This window comes from Carcharhinus amblyrhynchos, chromosome 4 (assembly GCF_965287045.1).
Source record: "Carcharhinus amblyrhynchos chromosome 4, sCarAmb.v2.hapA, whole genome shotgun sequence".
Lineage (NCBI taxonomy): Eukaryota > Metazoa > Chordata > Chondrichthyes > Carcharhiniformes > Carcharhinidae > Carcharhinus > Carcharhinus amblyrhynchos.
In genome coordinates, this window is record NC_137327.1 from 25942209 (window position 1) to 25957576 (window position 15368).

Genomic DNA, 15368 nt, shown 5'->3' on the forward strand with positions numbered 1-15368 from the left:
AACTGGCATTAGTGCTCCAAGACAATGCACAGAATTCCCATTTCTGGTCATCACTAATCCTCTTTCGGGAATATCTGTGAAAGGACCGTTAGTCCTATTTCGGGTTAGATGAATCTCGACATTGTAAATTTTCTCTTAATTAGGAATTTGCAGCCTGCCAATACTGTGACAATTCTAATTTGGCTTCTTTCCTGGGAAGGCAGAAAGAGGATAAGATGTGAAATACATAAAGTGGTCTGGAATTTGGAAAGGAAATGATTCATTGCTGTTATGTCAATTGCTTGTAGGCTGCACACCCACATCAAGACAAAACACCTCGACTCTTTTGGCAAGTAATAATTTAGGACCAAGCAAGTTGTATCATCTAACAAAGGCAGTAGATGTAATGCCTGTTCAGGTAATGGAAATAATTAATATCTATCGCCAAGATGTCATGTACCTATATTTACAGTCTATGGACTCTGCAATTGTCTTGTCAGGAACAAGATTCTTGCGGTTTTGCTTTGTTATAAAGTTACAAATGTTTATCAGTATTTTGAAAAGCCAACATAGTGCATTTTACATTCTGTTTTTGGTTGATACTTCTGATTAACTGTGGACGCAGCTTCTTATCTTCCTTTTGGATTTGCTCAATAACAGAAGAGAGGCTGAAAAACTAGCAATACGCCCCGTGTCATTAGTTTCTTGCACTGGCCCAGTAGACCCATATACTGGCCAACAGCAAGGCTTGGTATTGTGCCTTTTGCTCATTTGTCAGGATATGTGTAACACAGGAAAGGCTGCAGAGTTACTGCTCATCTCTAGTTTCCCGAAGATAGTAGTGGGACTTCTCCTCGAATGCTTTCAGTCCTTACTCTAATTATGCTCAATAGCAAATTCCTGAATAGTAATTAAAAACATCACTGGTCCAAGTTGGGGTGGTGTGCGAATTGAAGGCTATTGTATTCCCATAATATAGCTGCCTTTGTTCTTGTTGATAAACAGCATGGGGAGGGAGCTGCTGTTGCATTATGAGTTGCTGCAGTATATCTTGTAGATTATGCATTACAGTGCACCAGTGAAAGATGGGGTGGGTACCAAGTCCAGTGGCAGGAGCACTGATCAAGTGAAATGCTGCCAAAGCTTCAGGGGTGTGATTATGGCTGCACCCAACCAAGTAAGCATTCCAACACACTCCTGCACTGCGTATCATAGATATGGAGAAGGTCCAGGAGTCATGAATTTCTCAATCTTTGGCCAGCTCTCAGCCACGTGTCAATATCTGGTTCAATTCAATGCAGCTTCTGGTCAATTCAATAATGTCAGTGAAGATGTTGATAATGGAGGATTGGGCTGTAGTGAGTACCTTTGAATACCAAGCGAGATGGATGTACTCTCTCTTATTTGACAGAGTCATTACTGAGCAAACTGTCACTTGTCAGCAAGTGACTGTCACCAAGACTGGACATTTTACAGATCTCCTGTAGGCTGGGAGGAGAAAGGCATGGAATGGAACACTGGAACTGTTAGAAAATATCCCCATTTCTGACCTTGCTTCCCCCCACCCCCTCGACTGCCATAGCTTTCAGTTTTGCTTGGGTTTTTTCACTAAGACTTTGTCAAATGTCACCTTGCTGTTAAACGCAGCAATTCTCATTTTCTATTGGAGTTCTGCTCTTCAGCCAATTTCTGGGTCAATGCTGTTGCCGTGATTTTAATGCAATTCAAATTGAACATCAGTGAGCAGGTTATTGGTGAGAAGCTGATAAATTAGTCATTAACTAGGTTAGCTATATCCACACAAAATCTTGTCTTAATTGACTTATGTTCCGCCATAAAGAGGATCTCTATTCTTGAAAGTGATGGGTAATCAAAGATTGGGTTTTCCTGTTCAAGCCATGAAGCCGATGTACGGCATCTTTCTAAGCAAAGATGCGAGTGCCAGGACATTGCAGCTGATCTTCCTGCATGAGGACAATTAAGTTGCCTTTTCTGGGAACATCATCCAGTTAGTGATGGCAGGTGACCAGAGGATGCGGCATTGTCAATCAGAGCTAAGTGAAGGATGGTTGGCAGAGCCACTGCGATACTGCGTCGCTGAGGTGGATGGAGAAGCAGAGAATGACACAAAATGGGTGTCGTCATATTGCTGATGAAACCGCAGCCAATCCCTTATAGGTGGATCCATCTATAGGCGACAAGCAAATACTTACAAGCATCTGCCTGCAAATATCCTCAGGATTGGAAATGTTGTCCTTAAAAGTGACTGCTGCACATGAATCACGTGGTGCTCCGATCTTCTGCTCTCCTCACGTTTCCTGAGAGTTGCCGATCCACAGGCTCAGTGAGGTACCATGTGATGCCAGCAAATTTCCATTCCCTTCCAAAAATATCCATTGATTTGTCTCCCCTTACCATAATTGGCTTCTCACTGTGTTAGGTAGGCTGCCATTACTGTTCTGAAGTCATTAAAAGAGTGAGGAGGTGGGAACATATCGGACAGCTAAGCCAACACTTTTGGTTTTCCACTTCCATGATCTTAGACAAAGCCGCCTCCAGAGTACATGGTAAATCCTCCCTCCTCCACAAACATTCAATCTTATATTCTTTCTTTCAGTTGATTCATTTTATCACATTCTATTCTTTAAAAAAACTAATTTCAGTCTGGATTATATGACGCCTTTGTTTTATGTTCTCCTAATTCTGGAGTGCATAGCAGCATCTGTACTATTTTCAATGCATCGGTAACAAGGATTATGGTTCACACTGCAGCCTTCCATTACAGTTCAGTTCACAGGGAGATTATGCTATGTGTATGAAAATGTTTTTTTCCTTTCATAAGAGAAAAATACCTGGAATGAAGTTAAATCATGAGACACAAACATGATGGCCTTCCACCAGTGAATCGTCAACTGACCGCATTGATATAGAACATACTAATATTGGTCACTTCAGCAGAAGATGTCTGGCACCAACAAGAAATCAATGTCTTCAGGAGAAATGGGGAAGAGCAAAACTGATAGGGAAAGGCAAAGATCTATAGCTCCCAGATCCATTGCTGCCTGTGGAGCAAATTTTTTTCTTGGTGCCAGAGTGATGACCAACATAGTATGGTAATCCACCTGAAGAGAAATGAATTCACTATAATATACTCTTAAATTTAAGAAAACATTATTTATCTAATTTATAATGATAGCAATCAAACTTTAAAAAGGATTAATTGATAAAAAGATTAACCGATGTGCAGCAGTTTCTAACAAAATTAATCCCACATTTCCCCAAATACAAAAGCTCGTAAAATAGCATTTTAAAAAATATACAATGCTGGAACAGAACTAAACTAAACCAAAAAGAACTAAACAGTTCATTCTAAATGTATGGCAACGCAATTTCTCTGGGCATGTGGGACAAAAAAAGTCCATAAGATCATTTCACTGTGTTAATTACTGTTAAAAAAATGGAAGTCTCACAACACCAGGTTAAAGTCCAACAGTTTATTTGGTACAAAGCCACTAGCTTTGAGCGTTGCTCCTTTGTCAGGTAAGTGGGAGTTCTGTTCACAGAACCTGATATTGAGAGACTTCTGATTGTGTTTATTCCAGTCCAACGCCGGCATCTCCACATCAAAGAAACAGAAAACAGGTAGCATGCTTAAATATTATATTTTTAATGAAATGTTCAATGAATGTCAAAATGTGCAACCAAGTTTAAGAAAGCTCTAAAGCTTCCAGTTTGGCCTTGGCTGATTTGAAACTTGCCAACTGCGATCCCAATTACAATCAGAATATGAAAAATAGGTTGATTAAGACTCAACAGCAAAAATAATTCAACATTACATTTTATTCCACTGATTTTGTTGCGATATAAGTACTATTAAAACTATTTGAGGAATACTCAATTAGAGAACCCTCTAATTGAAACATGACATATGTCCTTCAATCGAATGGGGATATCAGCACAAAGCATTTAACAAGCTGTTTTCACGAATCCAACCTTACTTCCAATTATTGAAGGCGGCATGTTTTACTCAGCTATTTGACTTAGTTAAAATAGAATACATTTTATTCATTTGCTTTGTTAGCGGGTCAGTGAGGTCACTGATGACCTTTAAAATATTTTTGCAAAAGCGAAATGTTTCAGTTATTTTAAAATCCTACAGACCAATGTATCAAAGCCTGTTTTGTTCCTGTGGCTACATAGGCCTATTGACTCTTGCCCTTGACCCAATGATTTTGCAGTGATAGTTTGGAAACTTTCAAGTAGCTGATAAGGGTTTGTATAGATTAACAGGACCTGTTATGACTGAGAGTAACTCAGACCTAGCAGGAAAGATGGCTTGAAAGAATATTTTAACACTGCAGGATTAAACTGAGGCTGAAACCGTCTTGTAGCTGTGACTGGCTCCAACAATCATGTCAGAATAACAATCCATTGAAAAGCAACTTCCACATGTTAGACTACAGGGTGCCAATAGACAGAAAAGCCAGATTTGACTTCCAAATTTAACCATTTAAAATTAAATAATTTTCCAAAACAGCAACTTTATAAATCATATTTTAACACATTATGTGGGGGTATGGTACGAACAGGCACCGGGGGTTCAGAACAGGTTACAACATGTAAGAGAGGAGAATGAAAGAATCTGCATTTATACAGCATATTTGTATACAGCCTTATGACGCACCAACACTCTTTACGAAGTTCTTCTCGAGTTTTGTAGTTTCAGATCAGAAACACTTTGATGACGTGTTCACTCAATCTTATAAACTGCTAGAGCTTGAAGCTGATTTTTTTGATCAAAAAGGGTTAACTTTCTCTTCGAAAGTCAGTCCTGCACCATGTACTTTTAAAACAAAATAGAAGTTGAAAAGATTTGTGCATCTTTATTAATCAACCGATTGATGAGCTTTAATTCAGCTACATCCTCACTGGACTGAAAATACTGCTGCTCATTACATAAAACAAAGATAAGCACACCACCGGAACTCAACAAATATGTAGATAGAAGTTAAAATCTTGGAAATGAATGTGTATCAGCCAGGAATCAATCATTTTCGACTTGGTGTACCAACAGCCTCCCAGAAGCATGGCGCCTGAGGGAGATAAAGCTCAGACTAGAGAGATAAGGGTTAATCTGTATTTAATTCGAGATGATGATGAACAGGACATTTAATGAACTCAGAAATATAGATTTTTTTTATGTAATCATGTTATGTTCTCATATACCAGACAACTGTGGTTGCGTTAATTACCAGCTTAACAATTTTCCCTTATCAGAAACACTCATTTGACCGGAATTTATATTAAAATACTTCCAAATCATACCAGGGGAAAAATAGTTTGATGTTTTTCATACTCACTGAACATTATCATGCAAGCTAACTGTTTATAGTTTTAACTAAGTGTTAAATTCTTCCTGTCTTTCTATATTGTCTGAAGTGTGGCAGCAATTTAAATTTTGCCTATGTCAATTTGATGAAATCCCAAGTAGTAAAATATTTAGCATGTGGAATTATCTGCACGAAAGATGCAATATAATGCTCGCACCAAGAACAAGCCATCACAGCTGTAAATAGCAAATATTAAAACTGGGTTACACAATAGGGTAATTACAGGTCAAACTCCAGTTTAATTCCAGATCAGAGAAGATTAAATTTCCATTGGCCCTTTATGAGTAGCAGGCCACAGGACATCTCAGCAGAGAGATGATATGCGAGGCACTTTAAATAAGATTTAGGGATGAGATACATTTTTGTAACACAGACCTTCATGGGTAAGAAAGTAATATTCTGTACTTAAGCTAACTCTGACAGGAATTCTGCCAACATTGGCTATTCAAAATTGAAAATGTCCATTTCCTTCATGAAGTTTATCTTCATGAAATCATTTTTTACCCATAGAGCTTGAATGCTAAGCATCGCCTGCAATTTCTCATGTCAGGTCATTCCACATGGGCCGATGTGTACAGAAACACAACTTATTCTAATGGTGATTATGATTATGGGAGGCATGCTAATGGGAGCTTGCTTGTCTTGCCTACTAAAGAGATCTTCATTGCAATTTGTTTTTCAGTCCATTTGGGGAAAGTGGTATGGTTCCCACTCTTCCAGCATTTTCACACCTGCAAATAGAGAAGTGCATTCCCCTGACTACAGGTGAAATGTGTCATGACCAGTCTTCTCTGACAGCTAGCATCAGAAGTCTAAATGAAGTGGATTTGGGAATCTCAATCCAGTTTCTCATGTACAGCACTGAACGCAAACTCAAGGAAATCATAATATATTTGGTGTGTGAAAAGCAATGTCATTACTGCAGTCGTCTCAGCTGAGGCACATGGCTGAGAAAGTAGTGGGTCCTTCAGTCAACATTTGGGGATGCTATCCTGATCTGGGGGTGCCTGATGGCAGCACTGCATATTTAAAATTAGAAGGGCTTTATCCCCATCTTAAACACCCCTCATTTTGACGAGCACCAAAAAAGACAGTATTTGGAAATATTACTGAGTTTATGTTATGCCAGTACTACCAGTAAATTAACATAAAATTATATATTGGAAATAATAAAATATATGAAGTTGTTAGGAGATATTATTTTACAACTGTTCAATACTAAAATAGTCATTAATAAAGGATCTCCATTTCTGTGAACTTGTTCCAAGTACTTCTTTCCTAACTGGAATCTCTGTTAATCAGAAAATAGCTTTACCAAAATATCTCAAAAGAGATATTAAAATCAGTTATATTTGTCATGCATGTCGCATCTGCCATCTACCTTGTGATTATCAAAACAATTGTCTTCTTCCTCACTGGTTAAATGTCCAACTCTGTGATTTTCTTTACTTCTCCATAATTACAACCTTGTCAAAAATCTAACATACAGATTTCAGCAAAGCGCGCTCTCCTCATCAGACGTCTTCACTCATTTATCTATTAGTATCCCAAGTAAGCTTATAATAACACTGCAATGAAGTTACTGTGAAAATCCCCTAGCTGCCACACTCTGGCACCTGTTCAGGTACACTGAGGGAGAATTTAGCATGGCCTACATCTTTTGGACTGTGGGAGGAAACCCTCACAGATATGGGGAGAACGTGCAGACTCTGCACAGACAGTGACCCAAACTGGGAATCGAACCCAGATCCCTGGCCCTGTGAAGTAGCAATGCTAACTACTGTGCTGCCCTTATTTGCATTTGCAGAGATACCACTTACACTACAGATCCACACTCATCCCATATTCCTAAAACATCCAAAATGCACAATAATGTTTGCAAAAAGACAAAACCTCGCCACAGATTGGCTTGTACAGTTTCACCCCTCCACCCACAAATGGCGTCTTGTAACTCACCAGATACCTGAGCAACGTGGGGTCAGTCTTTGAATGACTATTTTCCAAGGCCTCTCCTGCCCCTCACCCCCTCAAAATACTTCACGGCTGCCAAACAGCCATCCCAAGTCTGGAGGCCAAATGCAAATAAATTCCAAATAGTCACAGCTCCCAAGGATGGGAAAATGATTGTTTTTTTTAAAAACAGCTCCATTCAGGGAAGCTAGGAGATCACAGGCCAGTCAAATTGGTGCTCCCCTCATTAAAAAAAAGTATTAGAAACTTATTACTTGGATTACCGCAATTTCATTGATCTAATTTTATTTTGACTTCAGTTTTGTAGGCTTTCATTTGATGTTTATAATTCGGAAAGCATAATGACAGGATGACAGATTAAGAGCAATGTGACATTGATGTAAACTTAATTCCTGATTACTGGAGACGTAGTGGGAAGTGTGGGAGAGTGGTCTGGGGAAGGGAAGATGACTAGACATATAAAAAAAAGTGGATTGTTGCTGCTAATTGCTGAAGTTTCTGCCAACATGGGATGATCTATCCCTGCATGGAATCAGACATATAGAATGAAGGCCACGTAGCTAACAGTTTATAAAATAAACTCAAGGAAGTATTACATGCTGCGTGATTAATTGCATTTTTTTTTCAGGGGCAGGGAAGGGTTATTCACTCGGATTATTCATCAGGAATTCAAAGAAAGTGCACCATGAATGATCCTTATTGGCACAGCACAGTAATAATTTAGCAAGACATTTTTGCCGAGAAAGAAAGCCAGAAATAAATTAAATAAAACTTGCTCCAAAATAATTTGCTTGACAATAGGATCAATGGAAAACACCTCATAAATGCCGAAACTTTGTGGTCAGTTAATATCAGAACTGGAAATGTTGAGTACATCTCCGAGACACATTGGAAGATAAATGACCAAACCATACCTCAAGGATGACACAAACTTTAGGGCTGGAATGTAACTGTTCCATAAAAATGGCAAGAAAAGCGATGATTTGTTTTATATTTAAAGAAAAAGAAAAGCCAGAGATTGAGTAAAGCCACTGAAAAGGGGATCAGATGAGGGCATGACAACTAACTGCGCACAAATGCAAAACTGCAAAATACGTTTCTCTTGTCTCAGCTTTTAAGCAAGAAAGAAGTCAACTTATTTGATTTGGAAAGAATGACAGTGAAGAGCAGAGGTAAGTTGTGATATTATCCTCATTGCTAGCAGCACGGTAACTGCCCAGCTGTGTGCACAAGGGTTGGTGACTAAGATTAATCATTTTTCTTTGAAAAGGTGTGTAAAATAGTCAGGGGAATGTCTGTGGACTTTAATTGTACAGACTTTCATAAGGCATTTGATAAAGTACCTCATAAGACTCAGCAAAACTTGAAACTCATGGAATTGAAGGCACATTTGGTTAGAAATGGGTAAAGCAACAGGAGACAGAGTAGGTATAATGGGCAGGTAGTCTGGGATTGGCTCATCTTCAAGAATTTGTCTTGCAGTCTCAATTATTCACCGTATTTCATGGGATAGAAATGACATATCTAAATTTGTTAATGACACAAAGGTAGGTGGCATTGTATGCAGTGTAAATTGAAGGATAAAATTAAGACAACATATTAAGTCAATGGACAAAAAGTATGAAAAATAGAATTCAGTGTAGGCAAATGGAAGCTCATCCAGTTTAGATTTAGAAACAGATACAACAGGGTACTTTCTACATGATCGAAAGCTAGAAACAATGGAGGTCCAAAGTTACGTGGGAGTCTGAGTACATAGAGTATTAAACTGTTCTCAACAGGCACAGAAAATAATCAATAGGGCTAATGGAATGATGGCCTTTAGAGAGCAAGAATAAGAGGGGATGGATCCTATACTCCAGATATACATAAAGAATGATTAAACCACATCTGGAATCCTGGGAGGAGTTCTGAGCAACATACCTTAGGAAGGATAAATTGGTATTAGAAGAGAGCGCTGTAGATTTATCAGGATGATGTTCAGACTCCAAAGATCAAATTGAGATTGTATTCTCTGGAATTTAGAAAATTATGGGGTGATTTAATTGAAGGTTTCAAGATATTAATGGGCACAGGTAAGTAGATAAAGAAACTATTTCTGGTTGTCAAACGGAGTTTGAGGGGCATAGACTAAACATTAAAGTCAGATCTTTGAAACTGAAATTTGGAAACACTACTATGCCCAAAGGGAGTTCATAACACTCTTTTGCAAATGATAATTGATGCTAGATTAATTGTTAATCTTAAATGAGATTTTTGGATATTTTTAATTAAAGGGGTCTTCACGGAGGAGGACGTGAATAATTTGCCGGATGTTAGAGATGGAAAGGTGGTAGGACTGGAGGGTCTCGATGACATTACTGTTACTAGAGAGGTGGTGCTCGACAGACTGGAGGGGCTGATTGTGGACAAGTCCCCAGGACCGGATGGAATGCATCCGAGGGTCCTGAAAGAAATGGCAGAGGTGATAGTGGAAGCCTTGGTGGTTATTTTCCAGACGTCGCTGGATTCCGTGAAAGTGCCGGAAGATTGGAAAACGGCTAATGTTACGCCGTTGTTTAAGAAGGGTGCCAGGCAAAAGGCGGGGAACTATAGGCCTGTTAGTTTAACGTCTGTTGTAGGTAAAGTGTTAGAACCCGTCATCAAGGAGGAAAGAGCGAGGCATCTTGAGGGGAACTGCTTGATAGAGCAGACGCAGCACGGTTTCCTTAAAGGGAAGTCGTGTCTGGCAAATTTACTGGAGTTCTATGAGGATGTGTCTAGGGCGGTGGATAGAGGAGAGCCGGTGGATGTGGTCTTTCTGGATTTTCAGAAGGCGTTTGACAAGGTACCTCACAAGAGGTTATTACAGAAGGACAGGGGGCATGGAGTTGGGGGTAGGGTGTTAGCGTGGATAGAGGACTGGTTGTCAAATAGGAGGCAGAGAGTGGGGGTCAATGGGTGCTATTCGGATTGGCGGATGGTGACTAGTGGAGTGCCCCAGGGGTCGGTGCTGGGGCCTCAGCTATTTACCATTTATATAGATGATCTGGAGGAGGGAATGGAGTGCAGGGTGTCGAAATTTGCTGATGACACCAAAATTGGTGGAAAGGCAAATTGTGCGGAGGGTGGGGAGAGTCTACAGAAGGATCTAGATAGGCTGGGCGAATGGGCCAGGAACTGGCAAATAGAATTTAATGTTGGCAAGTGCGAGGTGGTCCACTTTGGTAGGAATAATGGTAGGAAGGATTATTACTTACGTGGAGAAAAACTGCAGCAGGCGACGGTGCAGAGGGACCTCGGGGTCCTTGTGCATGAGTCGCAAAAACCCAGCTTGCAGGTGCAGCAGGCGGTCATAAGAACATAAGAAATAGGAGCAGGAGTAGGCCATCTAGCCCTTCGAGCCTGCCCCGCCATTCAATAAGATCATGGCTGATCTGTCGTGGCTCAGTTCCACTTTCCCGCCCTCTCCCCATAACCCTTAATCCCCTCTCTTATCAAAAACCCATCAACCCGCGTCTTAAAAATATTTAGCGAGGCAGCCTCCACCACTTCAACGGGCAGAGAATTCCAGAGACTCACCACCCTTTGAGTGAAGAAGTTCCTCCTCAACTCCGTTCTAAACCGCCCCCCCTTTATCTTGAGGCTGTGCCCCCTAGTCCTACTGTCTTTTTTGAGCGGGAAGAGTCTCTCCACCTCTATCCTATCCATCCCATTCATCATCTTATACGTCTCAATGAGATCTCCCCTCATTCTTCTAAACTCTAACGAGTACAAGCCTAGTTTATTCAGCCTCTCCTCATAGCTCAACCCCCTCAACTCCGGTATCAGCCTAGTAAACCTCCTCTGCACTCCCTCCAAGGCCAAAATATCTTTGCGCAGGTGCGGCGCCCAAAACTGCACACAGTACTCCAGCTGCGGCCTCACCAATGCCCTATACAGCTGCAGCAAGACCTCCCTACTTTTATATTCAATCCCCCTCGCTATGAAGGCCAGCATCCCAGTCGCCTTCCTGACCACCTGCCGCACCTGCAAGCTGGGTTTTTGCGATTCATGCACAAGGACCCCGAGGTCCCTCTGCACCGTCAGGAAGGCGAATGGGATGCTGGCCTTCATCGCAAGGGGGATTGAATATAAAAGTAGGGAGGTCTTGCTGCGGCTGTATAGGGCGTTGGTGAGGCCGCAGCTGGAGTACTGTGTGCAGTTTTGGGCGCCGTACTTACGCAAGGATATTTTAGCCTTGGAGGGAGTGCAGAGGAGGTTTACTAGGCTGATGCCGGAGTTGAGGGGGTTGAGCTATGAGGAGAGGCTGAATAGATTAGGCTTGTACTTGTTAGAGTTTAGAAGAATGAGGGGAGATCTCACTGAGACGTATAATATGATGAATGGGATGGATAGGATAGAGGCGGAGAGACTCTTCCTGCTCAGAAAGGATAGTAGGACTAGGGGGCATAGCCTCAAGATAAAGGGGGGGCGGTTTAGAACGGAGTTGAGGAGGAACTTCTTCACTCAAAGGGTGGTGAATCTCTGGAATTCTCTGCCCGTTGAAGTGGTGGAGGCTGCCTCGCTAAATATTTTTAAGACGCGGGTTGATGGGTTTTTGATAAGAGAGGGGATTAAGGGTTATGGGGAGAGGGCGGGAATGTGGAACTGAGCCACGACAGATCAGCCATGATCTTACTGAATGGCGGGGCAGGCTCGAAGGGCTAGTTGGCCTACTCCTGCTCCTATTTCTTATGATCTTATGAAGACGGGTTATATAAAGTTGGGTCGCAGGTCAACCATGATCTCACTGAATGACAGCACAGGTCTGAGGCAGTGAGTGGCTTCCTGTTCTCAGTGCTTAAATCTCAGGGTCTGATTAAGGCGAGTCTGAAGAATTTAGGGTAGAAATTACAGAAACTCTTCCAGAGATCACTGAATACCAGAGAAGACAAAGTTTGAAGTAAAGTAGAAGTGACGCAGTAAGCCACATATCACAGAGTTTGATATCCATCGAGGAAACACTGCCTGTGCGAAACCAGCATGAAGTTACTGGATAATTTAGTAAGGTGAACAATAACTGTTGAAATGATTACGAGAGCATTTGGATAGAAATAAAACCAAACAGTTTATTCCAGATGGGTTTTTGGAAAGGTAATTTTATCAATCTAATTTGTTGGGTTTATTTGATGATGTGACAAATGAGCTTAATGCATCTGAAGGGCCCAGCAATTAAATAAATAGCTCCTACACTACAAAAAAAAATCAACTGACTTGAATGCATTACAGTCAATACTAAGCAAAAATCATCACTTAGTGCTGTCCTTTACGTATCATTGGAGGAATCACACTTAGAATACTGCATACAGTACAAAAAGGATATTGCAGTTATTGGAATGATACAGATGAGAGCAAAAAGGATGACTGACTGATAGAATTGGATTATGAAGAGCGATCACGAATTATACAATTTTAATATAAAAGATTGGGAGAAAAGCAAGCAACAATGCCATTTTTAGAATGGGGATAGATAATGAGCTGCAGGACCAGAGGACATGACCTGTGCTTGAAGGAGAGTATATTCAGAAGTAATGTGCAGAAGCATCACTTGAGTAAGTGAGCAGTAAAACCACGGAGCAGGCCCCAAGAGGTGGTGGAAGCACTTAGTTTTGATTAATTCAAGGACAAATTAGATGCTTTCGTTCAGAAAGCATGTTGAAATACAAATACAAGTAATTTGAGGAATGATGAATGTTACATACAACATGCTTGGGAACCACAGGTGACTTCAGTTTGCCAAGATTTTCATTTGTAGGAGCTTCTTTCGGTAATTAATAGTGTTCAAATTAATTTTGTGTGCACTGTATTTTTGTAGCGAATTTTTTACTTCCTAACATTTATGCAATTGTGGTAAGTAAGCAAGTGCATTTATTTTATTAACTACAGCATATCATCTCCCAGACAATGCATTCCAGATCTTGAACATTCATGTGTGAAAAAGCTTTTCTTCATGTTACCTTTACTTCTTTTGCCAATTTCTTTAAATCTACGGTCTCTTTTTGAGTGTGGGCTGGAGGCAGGTTCAACTGAGCCATTAAAGAGGGAACTGAATTGTTACTTGAAAAGGAAGTGTGGGCAGAGCTACAGAGACAAAGCGGGTGAGAGACACTAGGTAAACTGATTTTACAAAAAGCCAGTGCAGACATGATGGGCTGAATGTGCTACAACAATGCTGTGATTTTATGATCATGTGCTTATCTGCACAGATTTACTTATTTAACTAATGTTGCGTGGATCCAAAACATCTTTACCTAACCATGGCTACTGAGGATTATACTAGTAATGTGTTTGTTTAAAAAAAAGAAAAATTAATTGATGAGCAAAACACATTGTAGATTCACCAGTTTTATAGAACAAATTAAAATTGAATAGCACATTTATGCTTTTGGGGGGTCACAGAGTCTTTAAAAAGTTAAGGCTGGCCTTTTTAGGACTTTTGAATGCATTTCCAACTCAATTAAAATTGGTTTCAGCACTTCTCACAACCATCCTTAATTAGCATATGCAATAGATCTTATTCATTGACAGATTGAGAAAATCTATGCCTTCCTGCTCAATGTACAATGCAGCAATAATCACTTAAGTGATTTAGCAGCTCCCCGCCGGTTGGAAAATCAAGTTCCTGTTCTTGAAATCTGGACTGTAATCAACATTTTGACCACCATCACGTTAGACTTTTGAGAGATTGCAATGTTATAATAGTTCAAGTGAAGCAATGTATTGTTCCATTCTGGCATAGAAGTATATTTCAGTTTACAGTGCATTTGACACGTCGAATCAACGTTTGAATATAATTTATGTAAAAACCTGCCAAGAAAAATAAATTCATGATGTACCAGTACAACTGCAACGCACGAGGCCAGTGAAAAGGTCAAAGCACTTTTGAGTCAAAGGGGCTGTTCAAAATTCAGTCATGACAAAAAAGAAACTATACTGTGATGAGCACTGCAATTTTATTCTTTGAACGGAAGTTCTCCTTTACACTGTTACAACGGTTCAACCACAGAAAAACACTCCTTCCACCACCCGCATGTTATTTCCTACACCCCTCGACTGGAAACCAAATGCCAAATTGCAAGCAACTGCATGCAATGCATCAGACAATAGGAACTAGGTTGAAAATTAAATCGACTGAAAATTAATTGAACTGGAAATAAAAAAAGTGTAAAGTGAGTAATCCATCTAAAGTATAATGGAAACACTAGTATTTTGAGCTACTTCCTCGGATGTGCATGGCACCAACACTTAATTCATTGACTGTTGTATTCTCAGATGTTCATTGGTTAGTTGCCAGTGCAAAGCAAATGGCAGTGACTTCAGAGCTGTTGAAGATAATGAGTCAAACTCAATGAGAGCCAATGGAGTATGAAGCAATTTCTTCATGAAACATAATTGACAATACTTATTCTATGTAAGCAAAGCTCAAGCTTTCAGAATTAATTTCTTGCCAGATAATTTAAAAAAAAATATAATGGTATGAACTGTGGTACACAAAAAAAAATTACATCCTACCGAGTTATCACTTTCCAGGGTTCTTTTGTTGTTGCTGTTTATCGAACCTTCATATGGACCCCAGGATAATCCTTTTGCCAGGCTTTGACATGCACGCACTTGCATTTCAGTGTCCAGGTGATGTAGCTCCAGTGACTCTGATTAAAATGAAATTTGAATAAAATAATTTAAATGAGATATTTCTTAGACCGCCCTTTATCATGCAATATAACATCTGCCTAAAACAAGACAAAGAGGTGTTCCCTTTAAAGCAACTTGGAATGCAAGGAAAGTTGGGATGGGGAGATCAGATTCTCGGGGAAAGTATTCCACTCTTCCTTATCCTAAAATAAAAATAGCATGGACCAAAACAGCATTTTCGAACTGCTTAATGGAGATCCAGAATTTTGCCAGCTTCTATTCTGATAATGCAAATTATTGGGTTGAGCCGTATGAACCCTGGTACACATCCACACACTTCAGTGGACCAGAACTTTGAACCAACTTGAGAGCCAA

At 40.1% G+C, this 15368-nt stretch overlaps 1 protein-coding gene across 5 annotated transcripts in view; it reads right to left on the reverse strand.

Moving 5' to 3' along the window:
- The window catches only part of zfpm1 (zinc finger protein, FOG family member 1), a 196544-nt gene that overhangs the window by 41616 nt on the left and 139560 nt on the right, over nt 1–15368 (reverse strand). For all 5 annotated transcript variants that reach the window (XM_080186879.1, XM_080186876.1, XM_080186880.1 and 2 more), the window contains exon 4: nt 14874–15010. In XM_080186879.1, the coding sequence (XP_080043005.1) occupies nt 14874–15010 (137 nt within the window). The remainder of the gene's footprint in view (nt 1–14873; nt 15011–15368) is intronic.